General features: G+C 49.5%; 1 protein-coding gene across 7 annotated transcripts; it reads right to left on the reverse strand.

The window, feature by feature from the left end:
* Positions 1-8,494: 8,494 nt before the first annotated feature.
* WDR13 (WD repeat domain 13) lies at positions 8,495-17,034 on the reverse strand. Of its 7 annotated transcripts, XM_081042013.1 has the most exons (11): positions 16,920-17,009; positions 16,512-16,591; positions 15,634-15,874; positions 14,919-15,028; positions 14,665-14,795; positions 13,625-13,932; positions 12,642-12,822; positions 12,402-12,543; positions 10,969-11,087; positions 10,361-10,541; positions 8,495-8,674 (listed from the first exon to the last, which is right to left on the reverse strand). In XM_081042013.1, the coding sequence occupies exons 2-11, from the start codon at positions 16,550-16,552 to the stop codon at positions 8,623-8,625; spliced, it is 1,506 nt and encodes a 501-aa protein (XP_080898139.1). In that variant the 5' UTR covers positions 16,553-16,591; positions 16,920-17,009; the 3' UTR covers positions 8,495-8,622. The 7 variants fall into 7 exon arrangements, with proteins under 7 accessions (XP_080898139.1, XP_080898135.1, XP_080898138.1 ...); XM_081042009.1 differs by lacking the exon at positions 16,920-17,009 and having other exon boundaries at positions 8,496-8,674; positions 15,634-15,840; positions 16,512-16,746; XM_081042012.1 differs by lacking the exon at positions 8,495-8,674 and having other exon boundaries at positions 10,270-10,541; positions 15,634-15,840; positions 16,920-17,034.
* Positions 17,035-17,328: the final 294 nt, after the last annotated feature.

Below are 17,328 nucleotides of genomic sequence, written 5' to 3' on the forward strand. Positions count from 1 at the left end.
GACCAAATCAAGCCTGTCATGAAACGCTAGAGGATTGCTCTGAACAGATGGAGGAAACAGCCTTAGAGACCCTAGCAAAACCTCAGTGTGGTAGGAGGAGTTTGGTGGCCTCTTTATTTTTTTTAAATAATCGTATGCTGTTTCTAATCATTATTACAGCATGCCCTGAGATTATGGCCACTATAAGTGTTTTTCTTAATCACTTGAGGGTTTCTTGTGGTTCAATAATTGAGCAGTGCACATCTTTATTATTCAGATGAGACTGTGAGGTGGAATTTGACCATCAGTGACTTCTCCCTTTGAATAAGCACCTGAAGATGGACCTACGAGAAAACAACAACAACAAACAAGCTCATCAACACAGAGAACAGATTGGGGATTGCCAGAGATGGGTGTGGGAGAGGGGGATGAAATAGGGGAAGGGAGTCAAAAGGTACAAACTTCCAGTTATAAAATAAAAAAGTCATGGGGATGTAATGTATAGCATAGTAACTATAGTTAATAATACTGTGTTGCGTATTTGAAAGTCACTGACAGGGTACGTCTTACAAGTTCTCATCACAAGAAAAAATACTCTAATTATGTGACATGATGGATGTTAACTAGATATATTATGGTGATCATTTCACACGATATATAAATATCAAATCACTCTGATGTATACCTGAAACTAATATAAACTATGTCAATTATACCTCAATAAAAAAAAGCAAAATAAATAAATAAATAAAAGAGATGGACCTAGGGTAGTCAAGTCAAGATCTATGAGATCAAGATCACTCTTTGTAATAGGAGTGTTCAGGGGCATACCTGCGGCCACTCACATTCACTGCAAGAGAGAACACCCAAGGCTATGAGAGGATCGTTTTTAGGGTCCAGGGGTAGGAAAATAGGTAGACCGTGTGTCTACTTCCTCTATTTCCATTCATTATCCACTAACCCTAATTCACAGGCCTATTTCATTTTTTAACATCTGGTGTGGAGACTGCGAAACTTGTTCCAACCATATGGATAAGCTGGCAAGATTCAGTTGGTGGCCTTCTATTCCTTTAGCTAAAAGTTTGGTGTCTGGTGTGTGGAATGTAGAAATTCATGACTGTTATACTTTCAACTGACACATGCCTCGGTCAGTGCTCTAAACCAGGAGTGTGGATGGTGTAATTACTAACAAAAGCCCTTGTTTAAGGTCAGGCCAGAGGGACATTTGTAGTGGTAGCCTTATCAGAGGCCCAGTGGTAGGTAATACCACCCGAGGGGAACTGACAGTGGAAAAGTTAACAGAGACCATGGCTCAAAGTCAGATAAGAGGTATATTGATGGCAGAAGAGTTAATGCACAGGGTTCAATAATAGAAGGAAAATCACTGGTGGTAGAATAAAGAGACCTAGATTTGAGGTCAGGTAAGAGGGGCCAGGGTTTTAATCAGTTAACAATTGTTCTGTTTGAATACCTAGACAGAGAGGTATTGACGTTTGAAGAGTTAGCAAATGCTGGAAGTCAGAATAGAGAGGCGTTCACGGTATAATTGTTACAGAGGCCCTGGTTTAGGGTCAGAACAGAGAAATAGGGATGGGGACAATCAAATAAATATCTGGGTTTGAGGTGAGTCCAGAGGGGAATAGATTCTAGGATAGTTACCAGAGCCTGGGGTTTGTGAATGGGGTGTGAACACTCAGATTCTAAGGGCACTGATGTTGGAAGAGATAACTTTACAAGTTCAATGACAGACCCACAGGGCACTGGTAACTGAGCAGTTATCAGAGGATCAGGTTTGAGGTCAAACCAGGAGGGAGCTGATGGTGGTGTAGTCAACAGAGGACTGGATTTGTGGACAGCTCTAGAGTGGAGGAGTAGGAGTATTTTGAAATAGTTTAGAAATGGCTGTGTTGGGTAATTAGACCAGTAGATCTTTGAAAAGGGGAAGAGTAAATAAGTCCTGGTTAAGAAGCAAACAGATGAGAGAGCAAGGATAGTGGAAGAGCTTTGATTAGGGATGAGGATGACACGGAAGGTGAAATTGTCGACGATAAAAGAGACCCTGGTTTGACAAGAGACCAGAAGGACATTGATGTGATAGTGAATAGTGGATCGGCTCTGAGGTCAGACCAGTGGAGCATTGTGGTTTAAGAGTTAAAATGACCTGGATTCAAAGTCAGATCAGAGAGCATTGAAAGTTAAATAGTTAAAAAGAAGTCTAAGTGCAACCAATGTGGCATTCTTGGATGAAGAATTAACAGAGGTCTAGGTTTGATTTGAGACCGGAGGGGCCTTTCAGTTAGAACGTGAAATGAAGGCCTGGGTTCAAGGTCATGCCAACGGAGCAGGGATGGTAGGATACTTAACAGACACCCCTGTTTTGAAGGCAGACCAGAAAGGTACTGATGGTGGAGTTGTTAACAGAGGAGGTCAAACCAGAGACATGCAGATGTTGGAATAGTTCAGAATCACATCAGGGGACCTTGAGGTTAGAATGCTTAACAGAAATCTCCAGTCACAGTCAGACCAGAGGGTCTATGGTGGTGGAACAGTTTATAGAGGTCGAGGTTTGAGGTCAGGGCAGAGAGGCACCAGCAATGGAATAGCTACCAAAAGCTCTGGGTTTTGGTTGGATGAGGAAGCTGTCATGTTGAATTAGTGAAGAGATGCCCATGTGAGAAGTCAGATGAAAGGGTGTCTTGATGGAGTAAAAACTAACAGTCTAGATTTGATGTCAGACCAGAGATGCCTTGATCAAGTTCAAGAAGGCCCAGTCAGAGCGGAAAGCAGTGACGGTGAGATATTAACCAGAGACCCATGTTCAAAGTCAAACCAAAGAATAGTCAGCAGAATTTTAGTTTCCAATAAGACCAGAGGGGTATTGATGGTGGAATAGTTTGTAGGAGCTATTCCTACAAACCTGTCTCTTCTGACAGGTTCCAGGTCAGAAGAGAATGTAGGAGCTATTCCTACAAACCTGTCTCTTCTGACAGGTTCCAGGTCAGAGAGAATGGAAGTGATGATGGAATAGTTAACAGGAACACGGATCTGAGGTCTGCCCAGAGGGAATCAATGCTACAAGTATTACCAGTGCCCTAGGTTCAAGATCAGATCAAAGGGGTAGTTAGAGAGCAATAGTAAATAGAGGCCAGGTTTAGGGGTAAGATCATAAGGGTACAGATAGTGGAATAGTTCACTGAGGTCAGGCTGGAGGAGCATCGAGTGTGGAACAGTTAACAGAGGTTCAAGTTCAAGTTTCAGAACAGAGGAGCATTGCTAATGAGTCAACCGAGGTCTGGATTCAAGGGCAAAGATTTATTGATGGTGGAATTGTAAGTAGAATCACAGGTTAGAGCTTAGACCACCATGACACGGATAGTGGGAAAGTTAAAAAGACTCAGGTTCAAAGTAAAATCATAGGTCTTGATGGTGGAAGCACTAACAGGCCCAGGTTTGAGGGTAGACTAAATGGATGCTGAGTGGTCGAGTTAAAAGTGCCTGGGTTTGAGGTCACACTAGCAAGGCACCGGTGGAAGAAAGGTTAAGAGATGACTACATTTGAGGTTAGACCAAAGAGACGTGATTGTAGAATAGCTAGCTCACAGAGGCCTGGACTAAATGGCATTAATGGTACAACTGTCAATATAGAAGTGCGGATTGGAATTGACACCATAAGGGCATTGATGACAAAATAATTAATAGAGGCCCAGATTCAAGGTCAGGACTGTGGTCCTCAAGGTTGGAAAGGAGCAAAAGGGCATTGATCACAATGAACAGAATCCCAAATTCAAGGTCAGATCACAAGACAGTAGCTGGTGGAATATTACACAGATGCTTTGAAAATTGACCAGTAGTACACTGATGGGGTGTTAATTAACCAAGGCCCGATTCAAGTTCAGATCAGAGAGGCTCTTGATGAAGTACTTAAACACACAGGTTCAAAGTCAGACAAAGGGCATGGAACAGTTAATGGAGGCCTGAATTCGATGCAACACTAGGGTGCCATTGATGGCGGAATGGTTCAGGGTTCCAGATCTGATGTTAAACCAGAGGCACAGTGATAATGGACAAGTTCACAGAGGCCCAAGTTTGACTGATAAGATTATTTTTTATTATTTGTTTATTATTTATTTCAGCTTAGTCTGTAAATCAAGAAAAGGTATCATGAAGATGAATGTAAAGCAGAATGTCAACTCTTCCTCCTCAAAATTTCACAGGGAGGAAACCCCCAAAATCATATAGGACAACATCCATGGTCAGCCATCTTGAATCTAGACTCGATAAAGAACATGGAGAGTGTGAAGAAAAGTAAGTATAAGAGAAAAATGAGGTTCTCCCAAATGATCTTGCCCATCCACTGACCTTTGTTCAATTGGAGCATCCTTTTGGTGTTGAAACTGTGCACAAAAGACTTAACCAAGTATGCCTGAACTGTTTTCCTGGGAAAGGCCTGCTTCAAGGGTGGCCCTTGGCTGGCATCTGGAAACTTAGACTTTGAAAGGGTTCTCATCACTCTCTAAATGTTAAGAGTAGCTCGCTGGGCCTAAACTGTTCACACAAGCACTGTGGTTTATGCTACACAACTACTTCCCTTCTGGGAGTCTGGAAGTTGGGTATGTGCCAGGCAGGGGCTGCCTATGTGATCAGCCGCCAATGAAAACCGTGGGTGCTGAGGCTCTCATGAGCTTCCACTTGGCAACGTTTTGCACATGTTGTCACAACCAAAGACTGGGGGAATTAAATGAGTCCTGTGGGACACCAGTGGGAGAGGATGCCTGGAAGCTAGTTCCTGGCCTCCCCCGGACTTCACCCTGTGGACCTTTTCCCTTTGCTGATTGATCTCTATCTTTTTGCTGGAAGAAATCATAGCCGTGTATACAACCATATGCTGAGACTGACAGTCCTCCTAGCAAATCTTTAAGTCTGGGTGGTCTTGAGGACCTCTGACACACATACACACATGATCTTTTTTTAATTTTAATTTGTTTTTTATTAGTTTTAGGTGTGCAAAGCAATGTATAATAATAGACATTTAAACCCCTCATAAAGTGATAAGCTACCCCCCAAGCTACTACCCCTCTGACACTGTATGTAGCTGTTACAATACCATCTAGTATCTTCCCTATGTTGTGCTCCACATCCCGTGACTATATATACCTATATATTTAGTTGTAGTTGACATTCAGTATTATTCTACTTCAGCTTCAGGTGTACAGCACATTGGTCAGGCATCTACACAGTCTATGATGTGATCCCCCTGATAAGTCCAGTGCCCATCTGGCACCTTACATGAACCTTACAACATTGTTGATTAGATTCCCCATACTGTATTAACTACCAATTATTTTTTCTTAATGCCTTCACCTTTTTCACCCTGCCCCCAACCCCATTCCCATCGATCACCCTGATAGATCTAGTACCTATCTGGCACCATACCTAGTTATTACAATATTATTGACTATATTCCTTATGCTGTACCCTACATCCCCATGACCACTGTGCAACAACCAATCTGTATTTCGTAATCCCTTCCCCTTTCACCCATGTTTAACCCCCTCCCATCTTAAAGAAGTCCCTCTAAAATTCCTTGTAATACTGGTTTGATGGTGATGAACTCCTGCAGCTTTTTCTTGTCTGGGAAGCTCCTTATCTGTCCTCCAATTCTAAATGACAGCCTTCCTGGGTAGAGCAATCTTGGTTGTATGTTGTTGCTTTTCATAACTTGGAATATTTCTTGCCACTCCCTTCTTGCCTGCAAAGTTTGTTGGGAAATCAGCTGGCAGTCATATGGGGGCTCCCTTGTAGGTAACTAACTGCTTTTCTCTTGCTGCTTTTAAGATTCTCTCTTTGTATTTAACCTTTGGCATTTTAATTATGATGTGTCTTGGTGTTGTCCTGTTTGGGTTCATCTTGTTTGGGACTCTCTGTGCTTCCTGGTCTTCAATATCTGTTTTCTTCACCAGGCTAGGGAAGTTTTCTGTCATTATTTCTTCAAATAGGTTTTCAGTTCCTTGCTTTTTCTCTTCTGATACCCCTATGATGGGAATGTTGGTACGCTTGATATTGTCCCAGAGTCCCCTTAAACTCTCAATTTTTTGGATTCTTTTCTCTTGTTGCTGTTCTGGTTGGGTGTTTTCTACGACCTTATCTTCTACATCACTGGTTGGATCCTCTGCTTCATCTAATCTACTATTGATTCCCTGTAATATATTCTTCATTTCTGTTACTATATCCTTTATTTCTGAGTCATTCTTTTTTATGGTTTTCATCTCCATTTTTATGCTTGCTATCTCTCTGTTGAAGTTCTCTCTGAGATCATTGAGCATCCTTATAACCAGTGTTTGGAGCTCTGCGTCTAGTAGATTGCTTATCTCTGTTTCGCTTAGTTCTCTTTCTGGAGCTTTGTTCTGTTCTTTCATTTGGGACCTGTTTCTTTGTCTCCCCATTTTGGCTGCCTCCCTGTGCTTGTTTCTATGTATTAGGTAGGGCTGTTATGTCTTCGTCTTAGTAGAGTGTCCTTATGTAGTAGTAGGTGTGCTATGGGGTTCAGCGGCACAAGCTTTCCGGTCACCTGAGCCATGTGCTCCAGGTGTGTCCCTTGTGTGGGTTGTGTGTACCCTGCTCTTGTAGTTGAGCCTTGGTTGATAACTGCACCTCAATGTGAGGGACTGACCCTTGGGCTCACTGGTTGTGAGGACTGGCCTTGACAACAGTGGAAGGGTTGTCGCACAGAGGCTGACCCTACTGAGCAGGATCTGCCTCAGCAGGACTCTGGTGCCAGCGCAATCCACCCCTTGGGTGCATTGTACTTGGAGGTGGCTGGGTGATACTCCAGCTAGTTCTGAAGCTGGCCACTGGGGGCGCCAGCCCCAGGACCACCTCGGAGGGGATCTGCTGTATGTAGGTCAAGTTCAGCCACAGCCTGTGCCCCACCCGGGGCCACCCAGCCAGAGCCAGAGAGAAATCCACAAATGGCTGCCACCCGTGTTGTGCACGGAAGCGTCTTGAGAGGCCAAGCCATGAACCAAGGCTGGTTGCCGCTAGTGCCAGCTTAGGGCTGCCCAGCCAAAGGTACAGGACACACTCAAGCCAGATGCTGCTTGTCTGAGTTCCGCTAACCTTTGAGAGTCTAGGAAAGTCTGCAGCTTGAGCCAAGCAAGGCAGGCGGTCTGCATGGAAAAGCCACTGAAAGCAGCCTGGGTGTGCCTGAAAGTTGGGTGGGGGCAGGTCTCTAATGAATGGCTGAGACCCAGATATGGCGGCCACCTGTGTTTGCAGGCCGGGAAGGCGGAGAGCTTGACAAGGAAACAATGGCCTCCACCAGTTCCCCCATCTGGCGAAAGCCACCTCTCCAGCCACTGTCCCAAGCTAGATAACTCAATTCCCTACCATTTGTCCCAGCCACCTTTTCAGCTGCTGACCCAGCACTGGAGCTCAGAATGAGTGATTCTTGTTACGCCATATCTAGGCCAGGAACAGGAACCTTCTTATCTTAAAAGCCATCTTGTCTTGCTTTCTTTGTACCTTGCACCTCCTGGCTTCTTTTTGCCTTAGGCCTGGAGAAGCTCCCTGGAATGTTGAAACCATCTTACCCTGTCTTGCTTTGTACTTTGTCTCTCCTATGGCCTTGTGATCAGTGGGCCTGGGCAGTAGGTCGGAGGCCTGGGAGCCAGGATGTGGAGCAGGAGGTCTTGGTCATGCCCCAAAACCCTTTGTTGCTGGAAGCAATGTAACAAAAACCCCCTGAAGCATTGAAGAGGGAACAATCTCATTTACCCCCTCCTAAAAACTCCATACCCCTTTTTGCTTGGGGAGGTTATGGTCTTTTCTAGCCTGATTCCCGCAGCTCAAACACGCCAAATAAATTCTAATAGACCAATTTTGGTCTCCTGCGACTCATTTCTCTGGCCGTCCCTAACAATTCTGTTGGTGGGTAAGTCCCTTTAAGAGGAGCGCCTGAGTGCAGCTGTAGTCAGTCTCACTCAGTCACAATCTACGCTGGTTTTCACAGCCATAAATTATGGGGGCTTCTCTCCCCAGCGCTGGAAACTTAGGCTGGGATCTCTCGTCCTTCTAGGGGATGGGGAGGGACCCCCACAGCAGAAATAGCCCTCCCGATCTTTAATGTTCACACGCAGGTGTGGGGCCAGCCTGGTCCGTGTCTCTGACCTTCCTACCCATCTGGAGGTGGCTTCTTCTGCACGTCCTTACTTGAAAGGCTTCTGTTCAGCTTGATTTTAGGTGATTCTCAATAATGGTTGTTTTGTAAATTAATTGTAATTTTGATGTGGTTGTGAGAGCAGGTAAACACAGTGTTTACCTGCTGCACCACCTTGGTTGTACCCATACATGACCTTGATCATGAACAGTCTAGCTCTCTGATGTCCCCATCTCCTCACCATTTACCTTAAGGTCTGTCAGGTGGAAGTACACACAGTAAGTCCTCTCTTAATGTCCACGATACATTCTGCGACTTTAAGCGAAATGACATATAGTTAAATCAATTTTTACCACAGGCTAATTTATATAAACAAGAATTAAGTTCTGGGGTGGCTGGTTAGCTCAGTTGGTTAGAACATGGTGCTCTTAACAACAAGGTTGCCGGTTCGATCCCCACATGGGCCATTTAAGCTGCGCCCTCCACAACTAGATTGGGACAACTACTTGACTTGGAGCTGATGGGTCCTGGAAAATCACCCTTAAAATAAAAATAAAGAAAGAAAGAAAGAAAGAGTTAAGTTCCTACAGCATTTCATCAATGCTGTATTCAAGGACTTGCTGTACCAGGCAGAAATGCTTCTGGCTGCAAGTAACCACACTGTCAAGTAACAGTGATTTGAAAAGACAGGAGGTTCTTTTCCTCCCTCAACAAGACTGCTGGTGTTAGTTAGCAGTTCAGCAGTGTTGGGCCAGGTTGGAGTCTCCTGTGACTATGGACTGACCCTGAGGTCTCAAGATGGTAGCCACACTTTCCAGTGATGTCTCTGGACATGGCAGCCTATGGAGATGGAAGGCAAGGAACAGCTAGAGCGAGAGGCTCTTTGCATTTCCTGGGGACTCAGGTTATTGACAAGGGATTTTGGTTCTTTATTCCCCCTATCGAAACCCCACGCTTTCTCTCCTCACTCAGGGATCCCCTCAAATATTGAACATCATTTGGTGGTCTCTGAGCTGTTCAGGCTTTGGCTTTGGGCCCTGGGAGGGGCGGTGGGTGGTCTGGGGTTTCTCTGGGGATGGAACGAATCCCCATTCCCTCCACACACACCCCCAGCAAGAGCCACTAGCTCGGCCTAAGGGCCCATGGTCGCTCCCACAGCTGCGTGCGGTCCAAGTCCTGAACCCCTTTGCTCCTTGCTTGTGTGCAACAACCCATCACACAGGTGTGGGGCCCAGGCCTGGGGGTTGGGGGCTGCCCTGGAGGTGGGGAGCACCTTGGCCTCCCTGAGGGGGCAGCAGAGCCCTGCAGACTTAGGATGAAACCCTGGGGTATAAGCCGACACTCGCCACCTCAAGGCCTCTGTTGCCAACACCCTGGCATGCGTCCCCATCATGCTCACCTCTGCTATGGTAGGGTCTCCTGACTGGTCCTCTACGTCTGCCCTTGTCCCCTAGTCTGCTCTCTTTACAGTGCCCAGAGGGATCCTTTTACAACCAAATTGGATCATATCCCTCCTCTGCTCAACACCGTCTGGTGGCTCACCTGACACTCAGACAAAAAGCCCAGTTCCTCATCCGCGGCCCACAAAGCCCTCCAGGATCAGACTTGACCAACCTCATCTCCTCCTCTCCTCCTCCACTGGCCTCTAACCCTGGCACACTCCAGCCTCAGTGCCTTTGCACTGCCTTTTCTCTCTGCCTAGAATGTTCTCTCCTACACACTATGTATGGCTTCCTCTCCCACTTCAGGTATTTAATTTCATGCTGCCAGGAACATCTTAGCTGACCTATTGTACAGTTTTTCCCATTATTGATGTGCTTCCACTAGAATATGAGCCCCATAAGGGCAGGGATTTCTGTCAGTTGAGGTTACAGCTGTACTCCCAAGAGCCTACAAGAGGTCCTGGCACAGAGTAGGTACTCAGTAATGTCTGTCCAATGCAGGACTGTAAAACACTTAAAAGTGATGCCTATGACACAGCAGACATTCCAGAAAATGGTTATTGAGTGCATAAATCAATGCATGCATGCACGAATCAGTAAGTGAACCCCATCTTACTAGAGCTGCCTTCCTAGAGCAGGTCCTAGAGCTGCCTTCTCCCCCATCCCGCCCCCAGCAGCCATGGGATCCAGCCATCAACACAACCACAGGACCTTTATTTACAAACACCAGGCTGGAGCATGGGCCAGGTGGGAAGGTGGCCATGGCAGGGCTGGGGGCTCCTACTTCTGCTCCCGCCTCCAGACGATGACCATGCCACTGGCGTCACTGGAAGCCAGAAGGCTCTCATCACAATTGAAGCTGACGTCCAGCACAGGGGCGCTGTGGCCCTGCAGCTTGTTGACAGCGGCCTTGGCTGCCCGCTCCACGTCAAAGAAGTGCACGCACATGTCCTCACTGCCTGTCACTGCCCAGGTGAGAGAGAGAGGCCATCAGGAAGTGTCACAGGAGGCGGCGGTGGGATGCCCCGGGTGTGAATTATCTGAGGGGACTCAGGCGTTGAGGGATTTATGTTCAAGGTGTGAGGTCCCAGTGTGCCTTGGGGGGGCCTGAAGGGACCATCCCTAGATGCGAAGTCACCCAGGTGTTTTGGTTCTGTGTCCAGAGTGCGAGATCTCTGAGCTTTTTTTTGGGGGGAGGGTCTGTGTCTCATGTTGTAAGTCTTCTGCACTGGTTGGGGCTCTGGGTTTAAAGTGGGAGTCTGTCAGGGCATTGAGAGATCTCAAGGCCCAGGAAGTCAGGGCATCAGGGTGTCATGACGCCTGAGTTACAGCACCAGCCCTGGTGCCCGCCCCTCCCTGGGGGCTTGGACACCCCAACCCTATGGGACTCACCCACACAGGCCCCCTGGCGGAAGGACATGAGCGGACAGAAGATGCTGCGCACAGGGTGCGAACTCTGCTCAATGGGGAAGCTTCTCTTCAGCTGCAGGGTCCCCTCATTGTCCACCACCCTGAGGGGAGGATGAGAGGGGTCAGGGCGCAGCCTCAGCCCCAGACAGGGATGAACAGGTGCGCTAGTCTATGTCCCCACCCCTGCACCTGAGTTCTTTTCAAGGTTCATGAAATCCGGTTTTGCGACGACTGCATAAACCTGTAAAGCATGGGCTGGGGTGGGGGTAGGGTTAGTGACAGTTCAGACACTGTGTCTGTTGATATAAAATGGGGAGCCTCTGCAGTGTAATTCACTAGTTTCACTTCCTAAGGGTTTCTAAGAGATCCTGGCATTCAGATGGGCACAAAGAGAGGAAATGGCTGCCCAAGCCACGGCACCCGTGCTGTGGATAGCACACAGCCATTCAAAGGAATGAACCGAAGCTGCTGCAGGTGACCCGCGGCACGTCCGCACGGATCAGCTGGTGAGAGAAGTGAGATGTGGAAAAGGGTGTAGGAGGAACCCACTTCTGTAAGACAATGACCCTCCCTCAGAAATGTGTGGGTGTGTGTGCGCGCCGAGGACTATGGGAGAGGGAACAAAGTATGGAACGGTACATACAAAGTTGTTAATATGCTTGACTGTGGCAGGGGAGAGCCAAGGCGGCAGGAGCAAGGAGAGAAGGGAGAGGATTGGGGAAACTGTCAGAAAACTTAGGAGTACACTTAAATTAAAAATTGTAAGTGTGTGTGTACATTTTTTCAAAGGAGAAGAAATACAAAATAGTAAAATGGCAAGCATCCTGTTGGGCAATCATTTTAAGGCTTGGCTGGCCATCACTTGGGGAACTTCTCAATATACCAATGCCCAGCCTGCCGTAGAGCTTCTGAAACCCGTGGCCTGGAGGGCAGCCTGACCACGACTTTTGAAGCCTTTCAGATCATTCCAACGTGTGACCCAGGCTGAGAACTACATTTGGGTAACATGACATTACGTGAGTGGGGACAGTAAACTCCCTGCCTCAAATAAAAAAAAAAAGGGCAGGAAAACGGGCCGCTGCTCTAAGGGGGGTCCTAGTCTATTTTATGCCTGTTTGCTGATCTGTAAAATGTACACAAATCACCCACCTTACAGGGTTGTTATGAAGATTAAATGAGGTAATATGTATGAGATCCTTTCAACAAGGCCTGGTCCCAGCAACTGCTACCTAAGTGCTAGCTACTGCTATTACTATTACTGCTACTATTGAGGTCATCATTATATGATGATGATGATGATGAGACCAAATCTCCCCATTCAGAGGTTAACCTGATGGAGGAGACAGGGCTCCCACCCCAGTCTGATGGAGCCGGCAGGCCCTCCATCTGCAGGTGGCTGGACAGGGGAGACCCACCTGTAGAGCAGCAGCTTGTTGAGGCAAGCATTGATGAGCAGTGAGGGGTCCCGGGCCTCACGGCTGACCCAGGAGCGGGCGGAGATGCTGGTCACAGGGCTACCCTCATGTACCACCAGACGCTTGGCTTTGGTCAGCTTCCCTATGACAATGGAGAGAGGCGGCAGAAGGAACGGTGAGGGCTACACACCAAGAGGGCGGGAGTGTGAGTACCCAGGTGCAGGCCTGGGGCCTGCCTACCTGTGGCCATGTCGAAGAGGAAGGAGAAAACACTGCCGCGGTCATCGCCTGCCCAGAGCAGCCGGCCAGGGGCATCGAAAGACAGAGCGAGGACACGGCCTGTCAGCTTGCTGGAGCCACCCTTCACTTTCTTGCCCGTGGAGATGTTCATGACATGCACGTTGTGCTTGGCATTCCCCACCTGTGGGTGAGAGCCGCATACCGTCATCCTGCTCCCAGCCAGTCCCTCCTTGAGTCTGACCACAGTGGGCTGCTACTGATGGGACTTTCTGCTCCCTACGCGAGTCTAATCACAGTGGGGCCATGGTAGGTAGACTAGGGGCGACCCAGGCTTATAATCTTCCCAAACTAGCCCCTCTTACAATATGACCAGAGTAGACAGCTGGTCTGGGGACTAAAGGGGTTGCAGATCCATAGTGCTGCCCCTTGGCCGCGCCCCCTGTGGTGGGCATAGCTTTGGGTTGTCCCAGGTCCATGATAACAGCGCGTCTACTCTCTGACTGGTCTCTCCTGGAGTCCTGACCATACTGGGGCTGCTGCTGCTGCAACTATCCCACAGCAGAGGCCCACGTGGCCAGTTCCCCCTCCTCCCCGCTCAGGGCCAGGCCAGACTTTGCATTTCCTTCCCTCACTGCCCCCCACCCTCTTACTCTTTATCCTTGGGTTAGACCACAGTAGAACTGCTAGAGACCAGACGAGGTTTCCAACTAGTAATCCTGCTTCCCAACCAGCAGCCACTGCAGTTGACAAATGGTAGGATTACTGCTGATGGGACCGAAGGGGCGCCAGACCTGTAACCCTACCTACCCCCTAACCAGTCCCCCCTGGAGTCTACCATAATGAGGCCATCCCAGACCAAGCACTGTGTTACCCCATTCTGACTCATTTCCCTCTGAGTGTGACCACGGGGGACTGTGGCAATGGACTAGAGGGCCCCCGCGTGCTGATGCCCCCGGGCAGCCCTCCTGGCCCTGGAGCCTGACCACAGTGAGGTTGTTGTTGACAGGCTGGAAGGTGCAGCAGAGCAATTCGGAGCCTTCGGGGTCAGGGATCTCCCGGATGCAGCGGCCGTCCTCAGAGGCCCAGATGCGCATGGTAGCATCAAGTGAGGTGGATACAAGGATGTCATTGGAGAGGGACCAGGCGAAGTCGGAGACACCACGGGTATGGCCCCGCAGCACACGCAGCACGGAGGGCGGGGCAGGCACCAGCTGGCACAGTGAGATGCTGCCGTCGAGTGAGCAACAGGCCAGGCGGTGCCGGTCGTCATTGGCGAAGCGCACCCTTGGGACTGTAATGCCAAGAGTCACTTGTGGGAGTCAGCACACCTACCAGGTGCTTTCGTTTATAACAAGTTGTGACACGTGAGCCGGGGGCTGGGACCCACTGCACCAGGCACAGTGGCCTCAGCAAAGGGCTTTCCTTCACTGAGAAAGGGAGTTGGAACCCCAGAAAGCCCTCTGCCAAAAGCTCCCGATAACTTTTTTTTCCTTTATTTTTTTTAAGGAGGCGCAGCTCACAGTGGCCCACGCGGGGATGGAACTGGTGACTTTGGTGTTATCAGCACCAGGCTCTAACCAACTGAGCTAACCAGCCGCCCCACAAAGCTCCCTATATCTTAGCAAGTACTTTATAGATTGCAAAAGACTTCTGCAATGTGAAAAGGCCCCTACGTCTCAGCAAGCACTTTACAATTACCAAGGTCTGGGCAGTTTACAAAAGTTACTCTATCCTTTGCAAGGCAGTGTCTTTGCAGCAAAGGCTTTCAATTCATCCAAGTGAGTGACAACCCCAGAAGTCTTTTCAGGGGCTCTTTTAAGCTGCTGAGACCCTTTGTGCTAAAAACAAGTACCTGAGATTATGCAGACCACTTTGCAGAGGGCTTTTAGGTTTGTGAAAGGTTTTATGGATGTCAATTTCTCCGGAGGTGGGCTGGACACTGCATTCCAGAAAAGGATGCACTGGGTGGCTGTCACAGTTTGGGCAAATGCACAGTGATAGGACCTGTCATCTACTGGCTCACCTGCCTCATCCACGTGCTGGTCAAAAACATGGTACATGCCCGCAAAGGCATAGTTCTCGCTCAGCGATGTGTCCCCAGCCATGGCTCGACTTGCTTCTGCCGCTGACGTGGGCACCACACTGCCGGGGGGCCTGGGCCCCAACAGGAGTGGGGGGTGAGAGGAGGCAGGTACTAGTGTTTGGCCTGCCATTGCCCGGTAGTTTGGCTCCTCCCCTCCTCACAAACCCTCAGCCCTCAGCTACCCCTGGTACAACCTGTCCTCATAGACTGCACGGTTCATCTGTGCCTGCAGCTGGTAGGAGCCTCGGCTGACGGAACGTCGGTGTCCACGGGCCCCCAGGGCCCGAGGGTCATCCTCAAAGTCCTGCAAACAGAAATGGTCAGGGGTGGGAGCATCGTGAAAACAGCCCTCAGCCACCTGTGAGGTCTGGAGCCTTCAAAATATACCCGGAACCAGATTCCTTCTCACCTAGTCCAGTGCCACCACCATCAGCTGTACTGTGATGGCCTCTGCATTAGTTCTCCTGCTCCTGCCCTTGCCCTGCTCAGCAGATATTCAATAAATGTTCTCTGAACAAAAAATGAACACCCCCTGAAAACTACTCAGTTCAGTCTCTTGCTTCATTCAAGTTTCAGCTCAATTTTTCCCTCCTCAGAGGACTTCCCTCATCATCCCCATCAGAAATAGCTTCCCTCTGTCCCCCATACCAATACTGTTGTAGCCCCCTCGTCTTTGTTTTTTCATCTTAGCACACCTCACTATAAGCCATGGTAATTTCTGACTTGTTTATCTGGTTTGCAGTTTTATTGACCTGTCTGTTTATTGACTTATCCCATATATTTTTGCCCTCTGGTCATCCTAAGAGCCTGGAACAGAGCCTCACACATAACAGGTGCTTGACAAGTCTGTCGAGTGAATATACACGGAGGCAAGCAGTATGCATGGCAGGCAGCGTGGAGGGAACTCACCTCCATGCGGTCAAGGGTAGTGCGGCTGCTGCGGACGATGCTGTTGCTATAGGCACGAGCACTGCCTGGCTCGGAGAGGGGCCCGTAGCGCTGGCCCAACAGCTGCCCACGCAGCCTCAGGTACTGCCGACGCAGTGCTGGGGGGTGCCCAGCCTTGGCATTCTCCCGCAGTAGCTGGCTGCGCCGTCGGATATACTGTGTCCGAAACTGTGGAAACGTTGGTGTGCGATATGCGTTGTACCTGTGATGGCAGCAGGCAGGCGAGCGGCAGGCACAGGACAGAGGGAATCAATCAACTCAGGGGATAGGGAAGCAGAATGAGGTGTGAGGGGTCAGGATGGCAAGTGATCAGCAGTGGTGATGGGGGGTCCCTCTGGTACTGTGATGAGGGTGAATCTACTACAGTAATAACGGCATGGAGATGAGATCAGTGTGGGGACGATGGAGGCAGTCTGCAGCTTTGCTGAAGTTGGTAGGGGTCAGTCTGACATGGTGATGGGGGTTAATGTGGAGCAATGACAGGGTGGTGATGGGGTCAGGTGGTGACGGAGAAATGATGGTGGTAGGATAAGTCTGGTGGGCAATGCTAGAGAACAGAAATATCACCAGCCTGAGCTCCACCACCCTCTCTCAAAGGTTCTAGTAACACAGCCTCTTTGCGCATGCCCATATCGGACTGCATTTTCGCAGCATGCTCTTTAAGACCCTCTCCCGCCAGCCCTTTGCGGGCTAGCCCCCAAACCTTGCTACTGCGCATGCCCACCTTCGGCACGCCCACACAGCAGCATAAGGCAAGTTCTCCGCCCACCCTCACTTATCACCATTGCGCATGCACCACAGTAACTTCCGCTCCCATGGGCTTCGATCCCACGCCTCACCTCGCGTCTACTGCTAAGACCTGCTGCCACACCGCGGCCATTCCCCGGCCTCCTCTTCCGGCGTGTCCGCCCGCGGGCGCCTGCAGGACAGGGGCCTGGAATGTCAGGATCTCAAGGGAAGGGGTCTAGTTCCGTCCCTTCTGCCTGGCGATCGTTGCCACAGACACTGAGTCTCTCCACGTCAGAACGTCCTGAAATCCCACCCGGCTGTTAGCATGCTCGTCATCTCAGCCCTGCCCTGGCAGCGCCCGGATGACTCACAGCAGCGATTCACACCTGACTCCGCCCCTCCCTGGTCGCCACAGCAACACCCCTCCCCCAGCCTAGCAATCCTTGGCCTTCCCCACCCATCTTGCCCCCCGCTTCCCCATCTCGGGTCCAAGATCAGGGTCCGGGATCAGGGACCACCTCCGGGGCTGCCTCGGGCTCTTGAGGCCCCCGGGGCGGCCCTGAGACCAGTGTCGCCCTTTCCTTCTGTCTCTCTTCTCCCTTTCTCAGGCTCCAAGCAAGATGGCCGCCTGCCACCAGGAAGTGCTGCCAAGCGCAGAGCGAATGGATAGGAATCTTCTCCAGAGCGTGGGAGAAACCACGCAAGCGCACTAAGGGACAGTAGCTTCCCGCACACGGCTGGAGGCTCCGCCCCTTAAGGTCTACCCACCCGGTCCCTGATAGCACTTTTTGTATACACAAGAATAACATCCAAGGGCCACAGGATAGGGGTGAGTATGCGAATCACTCACTAAAAACCAGAAATACGACTTTCAAAAAAAAATGATTTTCTTTTAAAAGAGTGATATAAGTTGCTTTTTAGCAGCAC

The sequence above is a fragment of the Rhinolophus hipposideros genome (assembly GCF_964194185.1).
Source record: "Rhinolophus hipposideros genome assembly, chromosome: X".
Taxonomy (NCBI): domain Eukaryota; kingdom Metazoa; phylum Chordata; class Mammalia; order Chiroptera; family Rhinolophidae; genus Rhinolophus; species Rhinolophus hipposideros.

Coding starts and splice junctions, on each gene's coding strand:
- WDR13 (XM_081042013.1), bottom strand. CDS start 16,552: ATGGCCGCGGTGTGGCAGCAGGTCTTAGCAGTAGACGCGAG. Junction 14,796..14,918: donor CGTGCAGTCTATGAGGACAG/GTTGTACCAGGG, acceptor GTTGGGGCCCAG/GCCCCCCGGCAGTGTGGTGC. Junction 13,933..14,664: donor CCAGCACGTGGATGAGGCAG/GTGAGCCAGTAG, acceptor TTGGCATTACAG/TCCCAAGGGTGCGCTTCGCC.